General features: G+C 45.2%; 1 protein-coding gene across 1 annotated transcript in view; it reads right to left on the bottom strand.

Annotated features, from left to right (window-relative positions):
* Positions 1-5,091: 5,091 nt before the first annotated feature.
* Positions 5,092-23,766, bottom strand: part of LOC310962170 (gamma-aminobutyric acid receptor subunit rho-2-like) — a gene marked incomplete at both ends in the record, with an annotated part of 73,171 nt that continues 54,496 nt past the window's right edge. Inside the window, 3 exons of the mRNA XM_083934551.1 lie at positions 5,092-5,403; positions 5,495-5,703; positions 10,006-10,158. Of these exons, the coding sequence (XP_083790677.1) occupies positions 5,092-5,403; positions 5,495-5,703; positions 10,006-10,158 (674 nt within the window). The remainder of the gene's footprint in view (positions 5,404-5,494; positions 5,704-10,005; positions 10,159-23,766) is intronic.

Raw genomic sequence — 23,766 nt, 5'->3', positions numbered from 1 at the left:
AAATGAAGCTCAGTGACTGAAGAAGCTGTAAATACATAAATAAAGACTTTGTTACTTTCAGTAACAGTGGTTTATGATGATAAAGTAGTAACATCCTGTTTAGTCCTGGTTTTACGAGTTGCTTCTGTCTGGTTCATGCCAACAGTAGTCCATGAGGAAGAAAGGGCAGAAGCCTTTACTGACACTTTAACTGAAATTTTGTCTCTGGTATTTAGCTCACTAACTGCCTCATTAGCAATCTGCTCTGGACGCATTTAGCAATTGACTCTGTCAGATCCAAAGGTTAAAGAGGCAATAGAAGCAAATAATCTGCTCTCATTATTTTGACAGTTTGAACATGAAGCTACAGAGTTCCAGCAGAGAGAAGAGAGTGGTACAGAAGGACATCTAGAAGGGGTTGGTTGCACAAATATTTGACTATGGCTCAGATCTAACAGTCCAGATGGATAAGTTCTTCAGGCAAATCTTTCCTTGACAATCTGAAAGCTCTGCCAATCAATATACTCACGGCACTGACACTTAATGAAACAATTTTTTCTCAGAAGTTGATGGAAATCAAAACAGACATAAAAGAAGAGTAAAAGATGTGACTAACATATATTATGTTGCCAAAAACCACATGAATGCTAATGTAGGTCTGTGTCAGCTGAATGTGTAAATGGGCAACTGTTAGCTAACACAACTTCATAAGGTGACCAGATGCTTGCTGTGAAGATCTTCTGTTCTCCCAGTCAAAGGAAAATATGCTCAATCTAAGTTCTCTAGGCCAAGTCGAAAAGAAATGTACTATAATTTGTTTGTTTTCCACATATTTAGGACTTTAGAAATTTGAAAAGAAGGAAATCAGGTAACGTAGTATAAGAGTGCCAAAGTCCATGCAGTGAGGGGGGTTGGGGCAGTGGATGGGTCCCAAAACACAGGACCTTCCATGTCCCAGAAGTACTATGTCAAACGAAAAACCTTTGTTTTTAATCTTAAACAAGACGTTTTGGTGCCTAAACTTAACCATCATCTTTTTTTGCCTTAACATAACGGTCATGTTCCGGTCGCAGATTCACAGCATTGTGTAATATGTAAATGGATAATATTTCAGGGCTCCAGACTGCGACCAAAATTTGAGTGTGCAACTGAATTTTATGTCTAGTCGCACATGTGCAACCAGATGTCTCACCATATTAATATGTAAGAGGCTAAACAGCAACAGAGTGACAGATAAGACAGGAACAATGTGTAAGCAATGTAAAAAATTTGTGCCGTCAGCACCGTAACACAAACAAGTAACACCTGTGCTCCCGCAGCTAGTCACAGCGTCGGGACCTGACGGACCAGAAGTCTCCATATGTGACAAGCTGCCGACAGACGGTCTCTCCCAAGCCAACTGACAGCAGAAATGTACTAAACCAAAATAGTTTTCCTGTCGGCTCTATGGGAAGAAATCAACAGTGTTTAACTGATTCATTGACTTTGTTTCTCCGCAGCGCAGCGAGTGAGGCAGCAGGTGACACACAGACTGATCTGATCAGTCAGTGTAGATACGGTTCATATGTTTTTTGAAACACATATACAGCAGGAGAAAACCCAGCTGTGAGTCGATCCACTTAATAAAATGGAAAGTGTCTGTTCTGTGAGATGAGCGAGTGACGGTCGTCACATCACTTTTTATCTCGCACTCTGTGGAGCAGTGTCGTATGTTGATAGGTGTGGGGCGGGGCTCACTGCACTACTTCACTACACTGCGGCTAACACAAGTACTATGCAAAGACACCTGCAGCACCACCTCAGCTCTCTGCTAAAATCAACCCCCCCGGTAAAGAAAATACTGAAACTTTAAAATGGTGTTAAAATATTGTCTCGTTCTTGTGGACTCAATATCGGGTATCGTCTCGTCACACCCCTAATTCTGAATGTATGGTATTTTTTTTTAAATATTGTAGCCACTGTCATAACAGTGATGGTGCTGTCGGTTTACCTTCTATGTTGCATCTTCAACAGAGCACAATAAAAAATGTGACACTGAATTTGAACAGCACATTGTAATTTCTGCATCTATTAATGATTTACCGTGTGTCCCTAAAATTTCTGGTTGTGCGAACACATTAATGAGACTATGTTGCATTAAAAACCTCATAATTAAATGACGGGACAGGGCAATTGCCAATGACTATTCAACATTATAAAACAACTGAACGGGAGACTGTTCTATTTAATGTTGTGAAACGGAACTATTTCACGTTCGGCAACAAAAATAGTTGATTAAGTTTAAGCATCAAAACACTTGGTTAGGGTTAGAAAAAGATCATGGATTTGCTTAAAGTGAGTCACAGACAGAAGTTAATTAACTTTAAAAAAAATTGACTATCTGTATCATACAGGAAATGATCCCCAGCCTCCTGGGTAAAGGTCCTGTGCATGTTTGACCCATCAATCCCCCCAACCTTCCCTCTTCCACAAAAATTACTACAGCCACTAGAAGGCGCTGCCCAACAACAAACGTGAATATGAGTTGCCAGAATCTGGGGTCCGTTTCACAAAGCAGGTTTAGTGAAAACTCTGAGTCTGTTAACCCTGAAATGAGGGAAACTCCAGTTTTCCGTTTCACAAAGGGAAGTAACTCAAACCAGAGACAGAGGGGTAACTCTAGCCTGTTTCACAAAGAGAGGTAACTTAACCTCTCGGTCAGTTACCATGGTAACATGCTCTCTGAAACTAACCTGGTTGGGACCAGGCTTTTCTCAGAAAACCTTGAGTTTCTCTCTGTCTCCGCCCTCTTTCAGCCACACACGGTGTTTGATTTCCTCATTCATTCAGTCAGCGGGCGAGTTTTGGCGTAGTATAGTTCTGTCGTCAGTTTTTTTCAGAAAATCATTGCAAAAATCAGTCAGTAGGCCTACATTAAAAGTTATATTAGGTGGCAACTATTTCACTACCATGGCATGTCCTTTTGATAATGATCCCGTGGATGAAGGTGCAGCATTACTGCGCAGAGAATTAAATATTCGTCGGGAGATGATCAAACTATTGATTATAGATGTTCTTGCATTTCCAGGCAATTCTCTTTTTGAGCGGTACAGTTTCATATCACAGCAGATATTGTGTGTTGCGCTGTGTTTTTTTTGCAAATGGGAGTTTTTTATACAACATATAAAACAGCCACTTACGGTAATATTTACTTTACAATGTAAAACATGCTCAAAATGAGGCGTCATCATGAGATTGTGCCGATGTTTTACCTGTTTGCACAATGTTTTTTATGTTTCATCTTAAGCTGCTGCCAAGAACGCTTCTCCCCCGTGTGAAGCACCTAAATTAAATAAATTATAATAGGCTACCACTCAAGCAGTTCCCCCTGTGATATTACTGTGATTGCAACAGGACTACATTTAAACTTACGCACTGACCGTCTCCCTCTCTTTAGCTGCTGCATTGGTGTTACACTTCCGGCGAAAAACATGCTCAAACTCTCCGTATGAGCGCATTAATATTTACAGTTCCAGTTGTAGCTTAGCCCTCCCCTTCCCCGTTGCTATGGTTACTCGTTGAATCAGGGCTCCATTGATGCTGTCTTTTTTTACTTGTGGTGCACGCGCCTAACTCCAGGTCAAACTACTCTGAGTTGATCAACCTAACGCAAATCTGCTGTTCTGGAACTGAAAACTCAGAGTTTCCTATCTCAGAGTAGATCAACTCAGAGTTCAGGGTTAGACTCAGAGTTTTTTGAACCTGCTTTGTGAAACGGACCCCTGCTTGCACATTCCACCAAGGATGAAAAACATCATGTATGCTGTAATAGTAAAACACTGACAGGGAAAATTTTCCTGCACAATCAGTAAGTATCAAATACATTTAGCTGATAAGGCTTACATACTTTTAGTTAACTTTTGAATGCAGGTCTTTTACTTGAAGTTGAGCATTTTCACTGTGTGGTTTTATTACTTTTACTGCACAAAATGAATACCACCACTGCTCATTACCTAGATACAATTATGAAAAGCCTCAAAAGGATAACCAGAAAAATGGCGGCTAATGTGGATGAGATCGGCGCAGCTGTACAGAATGTTGCAAGTCAACTTACAGAAATAACAACTCATCAAAAGTATATTTCCTCACCTTGTGAAAAACCTTTAGGAAGACATTTAAAGGGGCGATGTGTATGATTTAGGAGGATCTATTAGCAGAAACAGAATACATTATTCATTATTTTACCTAGAGCCAGGCTCAGTTCAGCTTCTGCCAGTTGAAATAATGTTTTTCCTCGCACCGAGTGCAATTTCTTTTGGGGGGATTGTGAGATCTCTTTTAATCATGGTGTGGTGTAGACCTACTCTATTTGGAAAGTGATCTGAGATAACTTCTGTTATATCTATGATTTGACTACATAATGAGAAGGTCATTTTCCACAGTCTGCCATGTTGCACCACCATTTTTCTACATTCGACAAACCAAACACTGGCCTTTTGCATGTTTACATTACCCGAAGGCCACTGTAGATTATCTACATGCTTGGAAAGTGAGGGTGATGTAAGTGTTATTCAGTTGGTTGTTATCTGCAACCTCACTGGATGCCACCCAATTCTAAACACTGCTCCTAACCAAAACTTTGATGATGAGTGTAGCAGAGAATAGGCTGTAAGAAAACACGAGTTTGGCTACAAAAGCTTTAAAACATCAGGATATCTGGTAGGAGATCACATTTGTTTATGGGTAGACCCTTTGGAGTAACTTATGGCCATGGGTATGGTGGCTAACTTTTTAAGTTTAAATTAGTCTGGTGTTAATTTTGTACAACTGGCATTAGACTAGTCAAGGTCAAAGCCTAGCTAGTGCAACCAGCCCCATGAGGTTGTTGGAGTATGGTTTGGGTAAATATGAGCTTCTGATGTAATTATGTAAAAGGAAGAGAAGCTGGAAAAGTGGTCAAGTCCAGCAGTGACATGGGAACCAGAGTTAAAGATATTCATACCCAGCAGCCTCTGATATTCTTAAGCCATCCTGCCAAACTCGTTGCTCCACCTGAACATGCAGAATAGAAACAATGGACGATCTTCACAGTGTTTTCTTTACTGCTTCAGTTTAGGCTAAAAATACACACATTTAGCAGTAAACACACCAGTAGATCAGGTTAAACAGGATGTAGGCGCCAGGGAAGATCATGCGAGAGTAGGTGTCAATGGCATGGGTGTTCCGGATAATCCGGAAGCCGCGGATGCCCTTCTTCTTGGTCCCCGGATCATTGTCCAGGGAGAGATGCACCACCATTTGCTCCTTTTTTTCCGAAGCATCCTCAGCTGCCATGGAGGCCCTTGTGTACCCGGCCAGGCTGTTGGCATCCACTTCGCTGTATGTCCCGTCTAGCATCATGGTCGTAGTGTGGGACATACGGTAGGTGCAGGGGAGTGTCTGGGACTGGACAAAAGAGAGGGAAGGAATTAAGATTAAATAAGAAGTTAAAAGCTTAATTTGGAGATGCATGGCATTTCTAAAAATATCTCTGTACCTGTTCTCTGGCTTTTTCTCTGAGCTTGCGGTCTTTGCCGTCCCTCACCGTCGTCAGGTAGTTGACGGCAGCATATTCAAGAACAGACAGGAAGACAAAGACGAAACTGACCCAAAGATAGATATCCACAGCTTTGATGTAAGAGACTCTGGGCATGGAGGCGTTGACTCCAGTGATGATGGTAGACATAGTGAGCACTGTGGTTATGCCTGAAAGACAGTGAGCATACAACCTTGTGTGAAATATTAAGAAGATTCATTCCATTTTATCTCTGTTCAGTCCAGTACAGAGAGAGCTCTGGAACTTGTAAAGTAAAGACTAAACTGGCTGACTGGCCATTGGATATGGACATTGCCAGCTAATTCATGTTGTCCGGCTGTCGATTGGTGGACGGAACATCTTGTGCAAGAGCACACTCACTGAGAATTATTAGTGATTATTTTTAATAGAGAGGAGGTTTGCCCAAAAAGCTTTATTTTTAAAAAGTCACTAAAGGGATCTTGAAAGTCAGCAAAGTTCCATTTCCACACACTCCAATTCAGTTCAATTTGTTACACATTAGAACTAAGGATAGTACCTAGTACTTGTTTTGGTATCACCATGGTCTAGGTTGCAAGTGAGTTGACCCGATACTAGAAGGTGGAGTTAAAAAGCTGCAGACCACTGATTGTTCAGAGAGAACTATAGACTGTATATAAGAGATGGAAGAAGCTACCTTGACATCACCCATGTGTTCTTGGACTATCATTTTGAAGCCAGGAGCTTGACATTTTGGCCATCTGGGGGGGGGAGGAGGGTGGAACTGGGTAAGTAGCGTTAAGCAGGAGTTGAAAATGCTAGTTTTCCCTAAACTTACCATATAATAGTATCATTAGCTAGCTAATGTTTGTTTTGTTAGCAATGTGCTGGTTAAAAGGTGTTGGTAGATGTTTTTTATTTTCTTCTACATAAAGCTGGGATAGCTGTTTACCCCTGCGTCCAGTCTTCATGCTAAGCTAGATTAACCACAACAACAACTCCAGCTCCATACTTAAATTTTCCAACATCTTTAAATTTCCTTTAATAGTTTGATTCCCCTCTCCGGGAACCATCACCTTATCGTGGTGGAGAGGTTTGTGTGTCCCTGTGAACCTGAGGGCTGTGTTGTCTGGAGCCTAATGCTCCAGGTAGGGTCTCCCATGGCAAAGTGTTCTCAGGCGAGGGGCTGGACTAAGAATGGTTCACAAAGACTCAATGGACAAACAAGGAAGAGGAAGAGAGACCCTGCCCGGAGGAAGCCCGGGGCCCCCGTCTGGAGCAAGGTCCAGACGGAGGGCTCGCCGGCAAGCGCCTGGTGGCCGGGTTTGCCACGGAGCCTGGCCGGGCACAGCCCGAAAAAGTGACGTGGCACCTCCCTCCTCTCCATCCTGTGGGCCCACCACACGCAGGAGGAACCACTTGGGTCGGGTGCGCTGCTGCACTGGTGGCAGTGAAGGTGAGGGGCCTCGACGGACCAGACACGGGCAGCAGAAGCTGGCTCTTGGGACGTGGAATGTCAACTCTCTGTCGGGGAAGGAGCCCGAGCTTGTGCGGGAGGTGGAGCGCTACCAGTTAGATCTGGTGGGGCTTACCTCCACACACAGTCTCGGTTCTGGAACCGTACTCCTGGATAGGGGTTGGACCCTGTTCTTCTCTGGAGTTGCCCAGGGTGTGAGGCGCCGGGCGGGTGTGGGGATACTCACAAACCCCCGGCTGAGCGCCGCGGTTTTGGAGCTCACCCCGGTGGACGAGAGGGTCGCCTCCTTACGCCTGCGGGTGGTAGGGGGGAAAACTCTGACTGTTGTTTGTGCATATGCACCGAACAGCAGTTCAGAGTATTCGGCCTTCTTGGAGACCGTGAATGGAGTCCTGCATGGGGCTCCGTTAGGGGACTCCATAGTTCTGCTTGGACACTTCAACGCCCACGTGGGCGATGATGGAGACACCTGGAGAGGCGTGATTGGGAGGAACGGCCTCCCTGATCTAAATCTGAGTGGTCGTCAGTTATTAGACTTCTGTGCTAGTCACGGATTATCTATAACTAACACCATGTTCGAACATAAGGATGCTCATAAGTGTACATGGTACCAGAGCACCTTAGGCCAAAGGTCGATGATCGATTTTGTGATCGTATCATCTGATCTGAGGCCGTATGTTTTGGACACTCGAGTGAAGAGAGGGGCAGAGCTGTCAACGGATCACCATCTGGTGATGAGTTGGATCAGAGGATGGGGGAAGATTCTGGACAGACCAGGTAAACCCAAACGAGTAGTGCGGGTGAACTGGGAATGTCTGGAGGAGGCCCCTGTCCGAGAGATCTTCAACTCACACCTCCGGCGGAGCTTTTCTGGCATCCCTGTGGAGGTTGGGGGCATTTAACCGGAGTGGGCAATGTTCAAAGCTTCCATTGCTGGAGCTGCAGCGGTGAGCTGTGGCCTCAAGGTCTTAGGTGCCTCAAGGGGCAGTAACCCTCGAACACCGTGGTGGACGCCGGTGGTCAGGGAAGCTGTCCGACTGAAGAAGGAGGCCTTCCGGGATATGCTATCCCAGAAGATTCCGGAGGCAGTTGCAAGGTACCGACAGGCCAGAAGGGCTGCAGCCTCTGCTGTGTTAGAGGCAAAGCAGCGGGTGTGGGAGGAGTTCGGAGAAGTCATGGAGAAGGACTTTCGGGCGGCACCAAGGTGCTTCTGGGAAACCATTCGACATCTCAGGAGGGGGAAACGGGGAACCATCCAAGCTGTTTACAGTATGGACGGGATGCTGGTGACCTCAGCCGATGAGGTAATCGGGCGGTGGAAGGAGCACTTTGAGGAACTCCTTAATCCGACTAACACGCCCTCTTTTGTAGAGGCAGAGCTGGAGGCTGATGGGGAATCATTGTCAATATCCCTGGCGGAAGTCACTGAGGTAGTCAAACAACTCCACAGTGGCAAAGCCCTAGGGGTTGATGAGATTCGTCCAGAAATGCTGAAAGCTTTGGGTTTGGAGGGGCTGTCTTGGTTGACACGCCTCTTCAACATTGCATGGAAGTCTGGGACAGTGCCAAGGGAGTGGCAGACCGGGTTGGTGGTTCCTCTTTCTAAAAAGGGGGACCAGAGGGTGTGTGCCAATTACAGGGGTATCACACTACTCAGCCTCCCTGGTAAAGTCTACTCCAAGGTGCTGGAAAGGAGGGTTCGTCCTATAGTCGAACCCTCAGATTGAAGAGGAACAATGTGGATTCCGTCCTGGACGTGGAACAAAGGACCAGCTCTTCATTCTCGCAAGGATCCTGGAGGGGGCCTGGGAGTATGCTCATCCAGTCTACATGTGTTTTGTGGATCTGGAGAAGGCATATGACCGGGTTCCTCGGGAGATACTGTGGGAGGTGCTGCGGGAGTATGGGGTGAGGGGTCACTTCTGTGGGCCATCCAATCTCTGTACACCCAAAGCGAGGGCTGTGTCAGGATCCTCAGCAGTAAGTCGAATTTGTTTGCGGTGGGGGTTGGCCTCCGCCAGGGGTGCGCTTTGTCACCAATCCTGTTGTGATTTTCATGGACAGGATATCGAGGCGTAGTCGTGGTGGGGAGGGGTTGCAGTTCGGTGGGCTGAGGATCTCGTCTCTGCTTTTCACAGATGATGCGGTCCTGATGGCAGCCGAGTGTGAAACGGCTGGGATGAGGATCAGCACCTCTAAATCTGAGGCCATGGCTCTCAGCAGGAAACCGGTGGATTGCCTACTCCAGGTAGGGAATGAGTCCTTACCTCAAGGGAAGGAGTTCAAGTACCTCAGGATCATGTTCACGAGTGAGGGGACGATGGAGCGTGAGTTTGGCCGGAGAATCGGAGCAGCGGGGGCGGTGTTGCAGTCGCTCTACCGCACCGTTGTGACGAAAAGAGAGCTAAGCCGGAAGGCAAAGCTCTCGATCTACCAGTCAATCTTCGTTCCTACCCTCACCTATGGTCATGAAAGCTGGGTCATGACCGAAAGAACGAGGTTGCGGGTACAAGCGGCCGAAATGGGTTATCTCTGGAGGGTAGCTGGAGTCTCCCTTAGAGATAGGATGAGAAGTTCAGCCATCCGTGAGGAACTCGGAGTAGAGCCGCTGCTTCTTTGCGTTGAAAGGAGCCAGTTGAAGTGGTTCGGGCATCTAGTAAGGATGCCCCCTGGGCGCCTCCCTAGGAGGTGTTCGAGGCACGTCCAGCTGGGAGGATGCCTCGGGGAAGACCCAGGACTAGGTGGAGAGATTATATCTCCACACTGGCCTGGGAATGCCTCGGGATCCACCAGTTAGAGCTGGTTAATGTGTCCCGAGAATGGGAAGTTTGGGGTCCCCTGCTAAAGCTGCTGCCCCTGCGACCCGACCCCGGATAAGCGGATGAAGATGAGATGAGATGAAGATGAGTTTGATTCCTATGATAACTGGGTTATACTCACAGGTCACTGTGATGTGCTTTGGACATGAATTAAATTTGAACAGGCAGGATAGTCATTGAGTTGCATATCTTCTTACCTAATGAGACTCTGGCAGGGACGGCCCTGCGGTCGATCCAGAAGGACACCCAGGATAGCATGACCATCAGAGTGGCAGGGAAGTAGGTCTGCAGCAGGAAAAAGAAGATGTGACGCCGCAGAGTGAAGTTGATGTAGAGACGGTTGTACCAGCCTAAAGATAGGGGAGAAGAAAAACACAAAGAATGTTTGAAAATAGCATTATATGTTTGGGTGAACCAGAAATGATTTGCTTAAAAGCCACAATAAACACAAGATCCAGCCAGGTGAAATTAAGTAATCTGCACAGAGGTGATAGAAACCTGGATGACAATACAAGACCCAACCAACAAAACAACATCTGAATAGGAAAGAGATAATTACATTAGATAATAAGAACAGTTATGAGAGCAGAGCACAGAAAATGGCAGTATAACAATGTGAAGGAAATACAATTAATAAATTAAAATAGCCCAAAGGTGGGTTTTTCACTAGTTTTGGAATTACAAAAACATTTCAATTCAATTCAATTTTCAATTCAATTCAATTCAATTCAATTCAATTTTCAATTCAATTCAATTTTATTTATAGTGTCGAATCATAACAAAAGTTATCTCAGGACACTTTACAGGGTCGGTAAAGACCACACTCAATGACTTATTTATGATTTACATAGACCCAACAATTCCCCCGTAGAGTACGGTGGCAACGAAAACCTTCCCTTTAACAGGCAGGAACGTCAGACAGACCCAGCTCTGTGGAGGACGGCCATCTGTCTTGACTGGTTGGGGAGGAAGAAAAGGAGAGAGAAAGAGAGAAAAGACACACAGATGGACAGAGAGAGACAGACAGACACACTTCCAGAGATGCAAGCAAAGCGTAACAGTAACTATAATAATATTTATAGTAACGGAATATAACGTATATGTTAAGACAGTTAATACAACAGAATAGTAGAAACAAGCACAGATAAGGTGACAGAATATGAAAATGATAATAATTATGGTGGCAAACATGATCAATGATGAGTAGTGGCAATAGCAGCTACGATACAACTACAAATTTTATAGTTTATTAAACTAGTGATAGTATATATGAGTAACAGTGATAATAGCAGCAGGAAGCGTCATGTAGGACCACGGCAGCAGGCACCACCACGATCAGCAGAGACCTGCGAGACGACAAAGCACAAACAACTCCGGGGAAGGAGTTGAATAAGTAACATGCATTGATGAGACATGAATGATACAGACGGAGAGGAGAGAAGCTCAGAGAGCTGTAAAAGTATTATCACCTGGCAGACTAGGCCTATAGCAGCATAATTAAGCAGAACAGATCAGCTTCAAAATAACAACATTGCTAAGGGCTCGTAAGCCCTAGCTGTAAGCTTTATCAAAAAGGAAAGTTTACCTTTATCAAACCTTCCTTTTCTCTCTTAGCTCCTCGAGAAATTAGTCGCCAATCAGCTGTGTGACTTTTTTCATAATAATGAGTTATTTGAGGACTTCCAGTCAGAATTTAGAGCGAATCATAGCACTGAGACAGCACTGGTAAAAATGACTAACGACCTTCTAATAGCTTCAGACAAAGGACTTGTCTCTGTACTTGTCTTACTAGATCTTAGTGCTGCTTTCCACACTATTGACCATCACATCCTGCTACAGAGACTGGAGCATCTAATTGGCATTAAAGGAACCGCACTGAGCTGGTTTAAGTCATATTTATCAGATAGATCTCAGTTTGTACATGTTAATGACAAATCCTCCATTCACACTAAAGTTAGTCACGGAGTCCCACGGGGTTCTGTCCTTGGAACTATTCCATTCACCTTATATATGCTTCCCTTAGGAAATATTATAAGGAAGCACTCCATAAACTTTCATTGTTATGCTGATGATACACAATTATATTTGTCGATCAAACCAGAAGAAACCCATCAGTTAGATAAACTTCAAATGTGCATTAAGGAAATAAAAAGCTGGATGACCTGCAATTTTATGATGTTAAACTCAGATAAACTGAAGTCATTGTACTTGGCCCCAAAGGCTTCCGAAACTCAATAGCTAAAGACATTGTTACTCTGGATGATGTGTTGTGTTGTCCTCCAGCACCAAAGTAAGGAATCTGGGTGGTATTTTTGATCAGCATACGTCCTTCTATTCTCACATAAAATTTACGACAAGGACTGCATATTTTCACCTGCGTAATATTGCGAAAATTATGAACATTGTGTCTCAGAAAGATGCAGAAAAACTAGTCCATGCATTTGTTACTTCTAGGCTGGACTACTGCAACTCCTTATTATCAGGCTGCTGCAATAAGTCTGTTAAGAGTCTCCAGTTGGTCCAAAATGCTGCAGCTCGTGTACTAAATATAACGAATCGAAGAGAACATATTTATCCTGTATTAGCTTCTTTGCACTGGCTACCTGTAAAATCTAGAATAGAATTTAAAATCCTTCTCCTTACCTACAAAGCTCTTATTGGTCAGGCTCCATCGTATCTTAAAGAGCTCATAGTACCGTATTACCCGACTAGATCACTGCGCTCTGAGAATGCAGGGCTACTTGTCATTCCTAGAGTCTCCAAAAGTAGAATGGGAGGCAGAGCCTTCAGCTACCAAGCTCCTCTCCTGTGGAACCAACTCCCAAGTGTTATTCGAAATACAGACACTGTCCCCTTATTTAAGAGTAAACTTAAAACTTTACTTTTTGATAAACCTTACAGCTAGGGCTTACGAGCCCTTAGCAATGTTGTTATTTTTAAGCTGATTTTGTTCTGCTTAATTATGCTGCTATAGGCCTAGTCTGCCAGGGGATAATACTTTTCCAGATACTTTGAGCTTCTCTCCTCTCTGTCTGTATCATTCGTGTCTCATCAATGCATGTTACTAATTCAGCTTCTTCCCCGGAGTTGTTTGTGCTTTGTCGTCTCACAGGTCTCTGCTGATCGTGGTGGTGCCTGCTGCCGTGGTCCTGCCTGACGCTTCCTGCTACTATTATAATCTATAACCTTAGCTGTGCTTGTTTCTACTATTCTGCTGTATTAACTGCCATAACATATAAGTCATATTCACATTACTATAGATATTATTATAGTTACTGTAAGTGTGTCTGTCTTTGTGTCTGTCTTTGTCTTTCTCTGTCCATCTGTCCGTCTTTTCTCTCTTTCTCTCTCCTTTTCTTCCTCCCCAACCGGTCAAGACAGATGGCCGTCCTCCACAGAGCTGGGTCTGTCTGACGTTCCTGCCTGTAATAGGGAAGGTTTTCGTTGCCACCGTACTCTACGGGGGAATTGTTGGGTCTATGTTTATCATAGAGTGTGGTCTTTACCTAGTTTGTAAAGTGTCCTGAGATAACTTCTATTATGATTTGGCACTATAAATAAAATTGAATTGAAAATTGAATTTTAAAAAGATGTATTTACAAAATGTTGTGGTGTGTGGGAAAACAAGAACAGTGTCAATCTTCTGTCTTCCTCAGTCTTTTCCTCCAATGTTCTCTTTAAGTGTGTTTTCCACCATGTGTTGCTGCAGCTTGCTGGGCTTAATTGATTCCAACCGGTTTGATTGAGTCAAAGGCCACAGCCCTCATATGGGCACATGCCAGCCTGACCCTGTCAATCAAACTAAAACCACACCTACTCCCAGACACAGACTGATCCATAACACTTGGCTGACTTTCTCTTTGAATGAAAGAAATAGCTTTCAGCTTGTGCTCAAGACAGTCCATGAGACTTATTAGATTTGACCAGTCATGACTGTGTGCCATCGGCATAACAGTAAAAGAAAATGTCATATTTTTTAATGATTTGGTTGAGGGGAAGCATGTACATAGAGGAAAGAATGGGGCCTAAGATGGAACCTTGTGGGACTCCGCAGGAGAGGCTAGCTGAGGAAGAGGAATAATTGCCTATTTTGACAGATACCTTCTATTTTTGGAGTAGGATGTGTCCGAGCTCAAAACAGTGCCACCTTTTCTACCTTTAGTAGCACTACTTTCTACTATAGTTACTGTTGACAATGTGGGCTGTGGATGATGGTGAGTACCCACGACATTGTTTCTCTAAAGACAAGTTGCTACTGACTTCAATGTAATGTAATTATTTGGTTAAAAAGACAACATTAGCAGTATACTAGCCATGGTTGCTATGGCGCCGTACTAGGTGGCAGTCTGTAACAGTAGCTCCCGTGGGTTTTTAAGTTTTTAAGTTTTTAAAAAGTTTTTGTTGTGTTTGTGTTCTGGTTTTTGCTCAACTTTTGGCGACTCTTCTCCGGAGACTGGGAGAGGACGAACACCTTTCTTTTTTTCCCCTTTTTTGAACTTTTACAGCACTTTTTGTGATGTTTTTGTTTTTGTGATGGTTTAGCTAACCCTAGCAACGGAGGGTCAGGAGCGCATCACTGAGCGCATTGTTTACACACGCGACCAGCTGATTGCGCTGTGTGAACCTGTACTGCTGCCTGGAGCCAGACCTGAGGTCCTGAAGGAGCTGCGGAGGAGACGCCGTGGCTGCAGAGCTGGAGTGAAACGGAGAGTGAAGAGGAGGAGACACAGACCGGCAATCGTCATGGGAAACGTGAGGTCTCTGGGAAACAAGAGGGACGAGCTCGCCGCGCTGATAAAGGCTCAGAGGGAATATTGTGAGTGCAGTGTGTTGTGTTTCACGGAGACATGGCTTTACTCACACATCCCGGACCACAGCGTGGCGATTCCCGGCTTCAGCACTGTTCGGGCGAACAGGGACGTGACAAAGAGCGGAAAGAAAAAAGGAGGAGGGATTGCACTGTACGTGAGTGAGAGGTGGTGTAATCCCGGGCATGTTCACGTGAAGAAACGTCTCTGTATGTCATGTCTGCCATCATTATCGGTGTGTTCTGATGCAGCGCTGGCCTGTGACGTCATCCACTCCGCTGTTGCCCAGATACAGACGCAGCATCCTAATGCATTTATTGTCATCCCTGGGGGTTTTAATCACGTCTCACTGGATAAAACCCTTCCAACATTTCACCAGTATGTTGACTGCCCCACCAGAGACTGTAACACATCTGTTGTATGCAAATGTTAAGGATGTATACAGTCCCACAGCCCTCCCCCTCTTGGAAGATCTGACCGAAACCTGGTTCTGTTGACCCCTAAGTATATTCCCCTTGTTCAGCGGCAGCCTGTCCACACTAGGAGCGTGAGGAGGTGGACTCAGGAGGCTGCTGACGCACTACAGGACTGCTTTGAGTCGACAGACTGGGATGCACTTGTTGAGCCACATGGAGAGGATCTGGACAGCATCACAGAATACATTAGGTTCTGTGAATACACCACCATGCCAACCCGGACTGTACGCCGCTTCCCTAATAATAAACCGTGGATCACCAATGACCTGAAAGCCCTTCTTAAGAAGAAGAAGAGGGCGTTCAGGTCTGGAGACAGGGAAGAACTGAGGAGGGTGCAGCATGAACTCAGGGATATGCTGAGGACCTGTAAAGACGTCTACAGGAGGAAGCTGGGGGCCTAACTCCAGCAGAACAATGTGAGGGATGTGTGGACTGGTATGAAGCAGATCACTGGGTGTAAGGTGAGCGGCAGACAGTCATCAGGCAGCCTGGAGAGGGCAAACGAGCTGAACAGATTCTTCAATAGGTTCAGCTCACAGCCTTCTGTCGTCTCCATGACACCTCCAGACCCCCACACACCCTCACTGCCCCAAATGCTTCCTCCCCTCCCCCCTCAATCCCCTGCTGTGAGCTCTCCTGTGCAGCACCTCTCGTCCTCCTCCACCTCTTCCTCCTTCACCTCCTCCTCCTCTGCCTCCTCCTCCTTCACCTTCACCTACTCCTCACCTCCTCATCCTCCACTGAAGACACCAGCAGCCTCCCTCGCATGACTGTGACTGCAGGCCAGGTTAGGAGACAGCTGGAGAGACTCCACCAGCATAAGGCTGCAGGCCCTGACGATATCACCCCCAGGATCCTGAAGACATGTGCCAGCCAGCTGTCTCCTGCCCTACAACACCTCTACAACCTGAGCCTTGGTCAGGAGAGAATACCAGTTCTCTGGAAGACTTCCTGCCTGATTCCTGTTTCAAAGAAGTCGACACCCTCACATCTTACGTCATGAAGGTGCTGGAGAGACTGATTTTGGTCAACCTGAGGCCGCAGGTGAGAGCCCTGCTAGACCCTCTGCAATTTGCTTACCAGCCCCACTTGGGAGTTGATGACGCTGTCATCTACCTGCTGCAATGAGCCCATTCGCACCTGGATGGTGGAGGAGGTACTGTGAGAATCACATTCTTTGATTTCTCTAGTGCTTTTAACACCATTCAGACAGCGGAGCACCTTCTCCAGAAGGCTGCTTCAGCTTTGCTGTCATAGCAACAGATACAGGAAATCTTTCCTGCCACAAAACATCACTTTTTATAATAATTCTCTTACCTCTGCCTGACAGAGAACTCTGCTCTCTCTACTGTTTTTTTTTGTATATATCATTATTGTTATATTTTGCATATTTTGTTGTATATATTATTATCGTTTATTGTTTATAGCACACTGTGCACTGTATACATACACTATGTATATATTGGATTCTATTTATGTTATGTACAAAGTTTTTATTTGCTGACCCACTACTGCTGTTACAAAATAATTTCCCAGTCTGGGATCATTAAAGTAATTCTATTCTATTCTATTCTATTCTATTCTATTCTATTCTATTCTATTCTATACTAAGCTATTGTCCCTTTTCACAGCATTTTGGATTGTCATATGTGATGCTAATGGCATCTATGATGCCTCCATTCAATTCAAGTGTCCATTGCACAAAACCAGGACCTTGAAATGGAGGCAGTTAAAATTAAAAATTAGTGTCATGGCAGTAAGCCTCTGCCATCGAGCAGCTGTCAGAATTTTAGCAGCCAAAAGGTAGCACAGGTGCCTGCCCATGTGCATTTGACTCCCTGGGTTCCAACTACAAGGCCGCTTGAAATTAAGCTAAGTACTTTTTAGCTAGGCCTTTCTCCTTGACTGTTACTATATCTGCTGCCTAAGGTTTACTTGTCTGCTTTGTTGTGTTTTCTGATCTAGAACTGTTACTCAGATTTCTAAGTTAGCTAGTATCTGTTAGAGTCATGGGTGCTTTGATTTGATTTTAACTGAGCCTAGAGCTACGTTCTGATTTACTTTTTACTTGTTGGGTAAATTGAATATCTTGAAACAGTATAGAAGATACTTTAGGTTATTTTGATAAATTCAACTTGGTAAGAAGTTAGTTTCTCCTACTCAGGGTCTTTTCACTAGCTGCATTGGCTACTTAAGACAGTTTGGGTGTGTGGTCAGACCAGATGTAGCGAACCAGCTTCAAGTCTGGTTTTTAAAAATCTGGCATTTGTTTAAAGCAGCTGTAGCCTTTTCAGTTGAAGACAAAGACAACAGAGCTTACACAGAAGTCTTTGTGGGAGGCTAAGTAGGCTAAGTATATTCTTCATTGTTCCTCATGTGTCCTCTCATAGATAGTACAAGCCTTTTACTCTTTCAAAATGTAAAGTTTCCACCTTTATCTATCCCACCCACTCCACACACACCCAGCACTTGTCACAGGGGGCCTGTGGAACTGCCAGTCAGCTACCTGCAAGACTGAGATCATCATCTGGCTTTGCTACCGAGCGATGCTTGACTTCCTTGATCTCACTGAGACTTGGATTACACCAGCCAACTCCACTGCTTACTCTTTCTCCCACACACCCAGACCCACTGGCATAGGTGGTGGGACAGGACTGCTTATCAACCCTAAATTAAGTTTCTCTCCTTACCCACTGTCACACTTTACTTTACTCTCATTTGAATTTCATGCTGTGACTGTAACTCGTCCACTTGTTCTTCCAGGCAACTTCAACATCCAGTCAGAGAAGTCATCCGATTTATTTCTTTTACTTTCCTCTTTTTTCACCTACTCACAAAGCTTGTATTCTTCTTGATCTCATATTTATCAGAACCTGCTCTACTTTCAACCTCACTGTAACTCCACTTCATGTCTCTGACCACTTCTTCATATGATACTCTCTCCTACTCTCCCAATCTGACAACCCGTTCTCATCAACAGATACAGTACCTGTCCATCGTAACATCCCTCTCTCCTTCCTCTTTGGCCTCATTTGTTCTTTCAGCCCTCCCTTAACCTCACTCTTTCTCACTCATGCATCCTAACTCTGCCATAGACACTCTCCTATCTACTCTGTCCTCCTCTCTCGACTCTCTGTGTCCCCTTACTTCACAGCGGGTTCGTAAGCCCTCCACAGCCCTGTGGTTGTCTGACTCAGTGCGTGCTGAGAGAGCCACTATACGGGCAGCAGAAAGGAAATGGCAGAAATCAAAACAACCCTCACTGACTCCATCTCTGCTGCCAAAGATTCTTTCTATCAGATTCAAATTCAATCCTCCTTCTCTAACCACAGAACTTAGCACTTACTTAATACTAGGTCTACATTAGTTTGTAAACTAATTGTTGAATGCACTTATTGGAAGTTAAATGAAATGTAATGTTAAGGCGCCATCTGTCAGGTACCCCGACACACGCTGTTCATCTGCACACACTGCCCTGACACTGAGCTGGAATTAAATCAGCACTCGCTATGCATGACAATAGAGTCAATACATCCAAAAGTAGTTATACAGAAGTCTATACACACTGTACAATATAACAAACATGAACAAGGGGTCATTTTCATTTTTGGTAACACAACAATACTCAAATTGGTTATTTTTCTTAGTACGCAATTTACTTCTTAATGGCAGTACCTTCCGGTTCCGGGTCGCTGCTCATGTGGTCGACCGGACGGAGCACAGAGCAACTTTTAGCGTTATTTAGCATTTATTACGTTTTTCTACTTGTTGTATTTATATATATTGTTACTTTTTAGTTTACCCTCTGCATGCCACACACGCCGAGTGTGTTTTCTAACTTTTTAACTACGTTACATAGACGTAGCGGACTTTTTTTTCCTGCCCGTCCCCTCTCTTTGTTTACCTTCCTGTTAAACCCGTGACTGCCGGACAACGCGGAAGTTATTCTCCTTGTTTTCTTTCCTATTTCACCCGGCACTTTAATTCTCCACTCGGCATGGATATACCCGTGTTTTTCATGGCCATTCTTCAAGTGTGGCTTCTCCTGGAGTTTGTGACGGCGAGCAGAAACAACGACCAGCGGAACACGTACTCCAGAGAGACCCTACTGCAGCTCGGACTCCATCCTCCACACGCCTTCGCCGTAGACTCGCTACCGAAGGAATTACTGCGGAGTAACTCAACCAGCCATGACAAGTCCACACACAAGAACAATAAGGTAACCAGAAGGGGGAAGAGAAAGAGCGGAATCAGGGCCAGGCTCAAACGGGAGACTTGTAAACAACGGCCGCTTCCATCTATCGTCCTAGCTAATGTTAGATCCCTCCGGAACAAAACGGACGAGCTACAAGCTAACGTTAACCACATGCATGAGTACAGGACTGCCTCGGTTCTTGCTTTCACTGAGACGTGGTTAAATAAGAATGACGATGACCATGCCCTGCATGTTGATGGCTTCGGCCCCCCTCTAAGACTTGATCGAGACAGTGAGCTCACCGGTAAACAACATGGCGGCGGCGTGTGTCTGTATGTAAACACACGCTGGTGCTCAACGATCGGCGTGAGGGAGAAACTGTGCACCCCGGACATTGAGCTTCTGGCTGTCTCCCTTCGCCCTTTCTACCTACCCAGAGAGTTTCCTCAGCTCTTTGTCATCCTGCTTTACATCCACCCCAGAGCCAACACAGTCACAGCCACTGAACACATCACAGACTCTTTAAACAAACTGGACCACATTTCACCGGACTCTCCCAAATTCATCTTGGGTGATTTCAACCACTGCTCCCTGGACAAATCATTAAAAGGTTATCAACAGTATATCACATGCCACACACGCCAGGATAAGACACTGGACAAGTGCTATGGTTCAGTACCCGACGCATACAGATCTGTCGCCCTCCCCCCTCTGGGCTCTGCTGATCACCATGCCATCCTGCTTGCTCCGGCTTACATCTCTGTCATGAGAAGGGTGAAGAAAGTTGTCAAGAACATCAAGCAGTGGACCAACGAAAGCATCATCACACTCCAAGGATGCTTTGAATCCACTGACTGGGACAACCTCCTGGCCCCCTCTGATGACATTAATGAACATGTGGACACTGTGTCATCGTACATTTCCTTCTGTGTGGACAAGATCATCCCCTCCAAAACGGTCACTATCTACCCCAACAACAAACCCTGGATCACCAAAGAGCTCAAAGAGATCCTCAACAAGAAGAAAAGGGTCTTCTTCACCGGCTCTGAAACGGAGAAAAAGGAGGTCAACAGAGAGGTCAAGCATGCCATAAAAACTGCCAAGCAGGAGTACAAGAACAAAGTGGAGGAGTGCTTCACGCAGGGTAACCTCCGCTCAGCCTGGCAGGGACTTAAGAACATGGCTGCTGTGAACAATGCTGCCAGCAACACAAAAACCATCCAGGTTTCAGGCAGCAGCTCTTCATCTCTCCCCAACGACCTTAACTCTTTCTACACAAGGTTCGAGCAGGACAACACCACCCAGCTTGAAGAAGCGATGTCCAAGCTCAAGCCCAGTGACTCAGCAGCCTCACCTTCAGTGAAGATGGCGTGGTGAAAGCCCTCAGGAAGACAAGGGAGAACAGCTCACCTGGCCCAGACAACATCAGCGGCCGCGTCCTGAAGCACTGTGCTGAGCAGCTAGGGGGCCCTCACCTCTCTTGTGATGAAGGCCATGGAGAGGATCATAAAACAACACATCATCAGGGAAACCCACTCCCAGATGGACCCGCTCCAATTCGCTTATCGGGATGGCAGGGGCGTCGATGATGCAAAAACATTAATAATAGACACTGTTCACAAACACCTGGAGCGCCCCAACACCGCAGCCAGACTCCTGTTTGCAGACTTCTCCTCTGCTTTTAACACCATGCAGCCCCACATCCTGGCTGACAAACTCTCAGCCCTCTTTCATCTGGACCAACTGCTAATCCTGTGGATACTGGACTTCCTGACCAACCGTTCACAGAGAGTCCTGGTCAACAGCACCTTCTCCGACCTCCAACACACCTCAACCGGCTCCCCTCAGGGCTGTGTGCTCTCACCTCTGCTCTTCATCCTCTACACCGATGACTGCAGAACCACACAGCCTAACTGTCATCTGGTGAAGTACGCTGACGACACCGTCCTCCTGTCTCTGCTGTCAGGCCCATCTCTGCACCACGGACCAGCTCTTCAGGAGTTTGTGGAGTGGTGTGACAGCTCCTGCCTGGAGCTGAATGTCAACAAAACCAAAGACATGGTGGTGACCTTCTCCAACAAGCAGAGGGAACTGGCTGCATCAGCAAACACCGTGATCCACGGGAAGCCTGTTGAAGCAGTTGAGGAGTACAGGTACCTGGGCACCATCTTCGACAGCCTGCTGAAATTCTCCTCCAACACAGAGGAGATTCTCAGGAAATGTCAGCAGCGGAAATACCTCCTTAGGAAGCTCAATTCCTTTGGAGTCAGCAAGAACATCCTCCTGACCTTTTACTACTCCTTCATCGAGAGCATCATCACGTTCTCCATCACATGCTGGTTCTACTCCACCAGCCTCCAGAACAGAAACCGCCTGCAGAGCGTAGCCACGGTCTGCTCTAAGATCATTGGACTTCCTGTTAGAACTCTGTCGACCATCCACGAGCAGCAGACACTCAGGTTAGCTGGTCGGATCATGCAGGACCCCTCTCACGCTCTCTTCTCAGCGTTTGAGTGGCTCCCCTCAGGACGCCGTCTTCGCTGTCCCTGCTGCAGGACACAGAGGAGAAGAGCAACCTTCATCTCCAAGGCTGTCCAGCTCCTCAACTCCTGACCCCTCTGACCATCCCCCTCCCCACTCTTGACACCCTCCCCTGGACATTTCACCCCCCCCCCCCCCGGACACCATCACCCCCCACCCCACTCCAGACACCCTCCCTGGACACCTCACCCCCCCCCCCCCCCCGGACACCCCTCCCTTCTCCCCTCCTCCTCCCCTCTCCAGACACCCTCCCTGGACACCATCACCATCACCCCCCCTTCCCACCCCTGACACCTTCCCTGGACACCTTCACCCCCTGGACACCACCAGCCCCCCCTGGACACTTACCGGACACGTGAACTGGCTATCTACCTCCACTCCTGTACTCAAAGCTGTGAACTACTGGTTTGATGCACAATTCCACTTATTCTGTTCACTCGGTTTATAATGTTACTGGACTGTTGCACTACGCCACTTATTTTTTCTGTTTATAATGTTACTCCGGTCTGTTGCACTACGCCACTTATTTACTCTGTTTATAATGTTACTCCGGTCTGTTGCACTACTCCACTTATTTACTCTGTTTATAATGTTACTCCGGTCTGTTGCACTACTCCACTTACTTATTTATTCTGTTATTATGTTCACACACCGGACTTATTCTGTTACTATGTTCTTACTGGTCCACTTGATTCTGTTAGTTACGTTAATTTATGGTATTAATGCACTACTCAACTTTATTCTGTCTATCAGGTCCTATACTGTATCCATCATAGCACTATGGTCACTTTATTCTTCAGTATTCATCTGTTACACAGAGCTAGCATATACTAGACTGCTGTTTTCCTGCCATGCACCACTATCACTTTATTATCTAGCTTATAGTTATATATTATATTTATACTCTATTACTGCACTATAGTTCTGTTTACGTCTGCTCATTACACACATGTATCATGTCTGACCTCATCTGAATCCGATCACTGTCCACTTATATCTTTTCTGCACTACAGTTCTGTTCATACCTGTTTTAACAGTCTACTGCATGTTTACATTGTTTACATCATATACACCCGTTCACATGTGTGCTTACATCTGATACACACATGTCTTTCTACATCCCACGCCGACGATGTTCTCCGTATCTAACCTGTACTAACACACTAACATCCTGACACTTGTTCTACCTGTACTAACACACTAACATCCTGACACTTGTCGTTGTTTGCTGCTATGTGTGCCCCGAATTGCCCCCCGGGGACAAATAAAGTTTTTTGAATTGAATTGAATTGAATTGAGTACTTTTGAAAAGTAACACATTACTTTTAAAAGTAACGTTACCCAACACTATTGGCAATCCACCATATCCTCTAATGAATATTGAGTATATATTGACTGATTTGAAAGATTATGTAAAAGCATTTAATTTGAATCATTAGGCAAAATGCAATATAAGAGGCAATATAGAAGACAGTCAAGACTGTTTTTATTTTTGTTGTGTTAGCAGTAGTGATGTGGGCAGCCTAGCTTTTAATCTTAGAGGCTAATATCTAACAGATCCCATGTCCTGTTGAATCTGCTTCCATGTTTCTATTTATCTATTGTATCTATTGTCTATTTGCTTTGTTCTGTTCTTTAACTAACTTATTTTTCTTTTCATAAATTTTAATGTAATGATCCATCAACCTGCCCAGGGACTACATGTAATAAATAGAAATCTGCTACATCCTGGCACAATGCATATTCTCTTGTTTTACAAGAATAATGTCTTATTGTTCACTGGCCCTGTCTTGAAATAAATAAATTACAAATTACAAATGTCAGATTTAGCCAGAAATGTCAAACATTGGCCATGGCCAGGGTTCAATACCCATGATGATCTAAAACTACTTGAGCTCATTGAAAATGGTGCTGCAGTCCTTACACAGAGGAAGAAAA

Source organism: Echiichthys vipera, assembly GCF_963691815.1.
Source record: "Echiichthys vipera genome assembly, chromosome: 19".
Classification (NCBI taxonomy): Eukaryota; Metazoa; Chordata; class Actinopteri; order Perciformes; family Trachinidae; genus Echiichthys; species Echiichthys vipera.
Note: the sequence above shows the minus strand (reverse complement) of the source record. Positions and strands in the feature narration are given on the sequence as shown.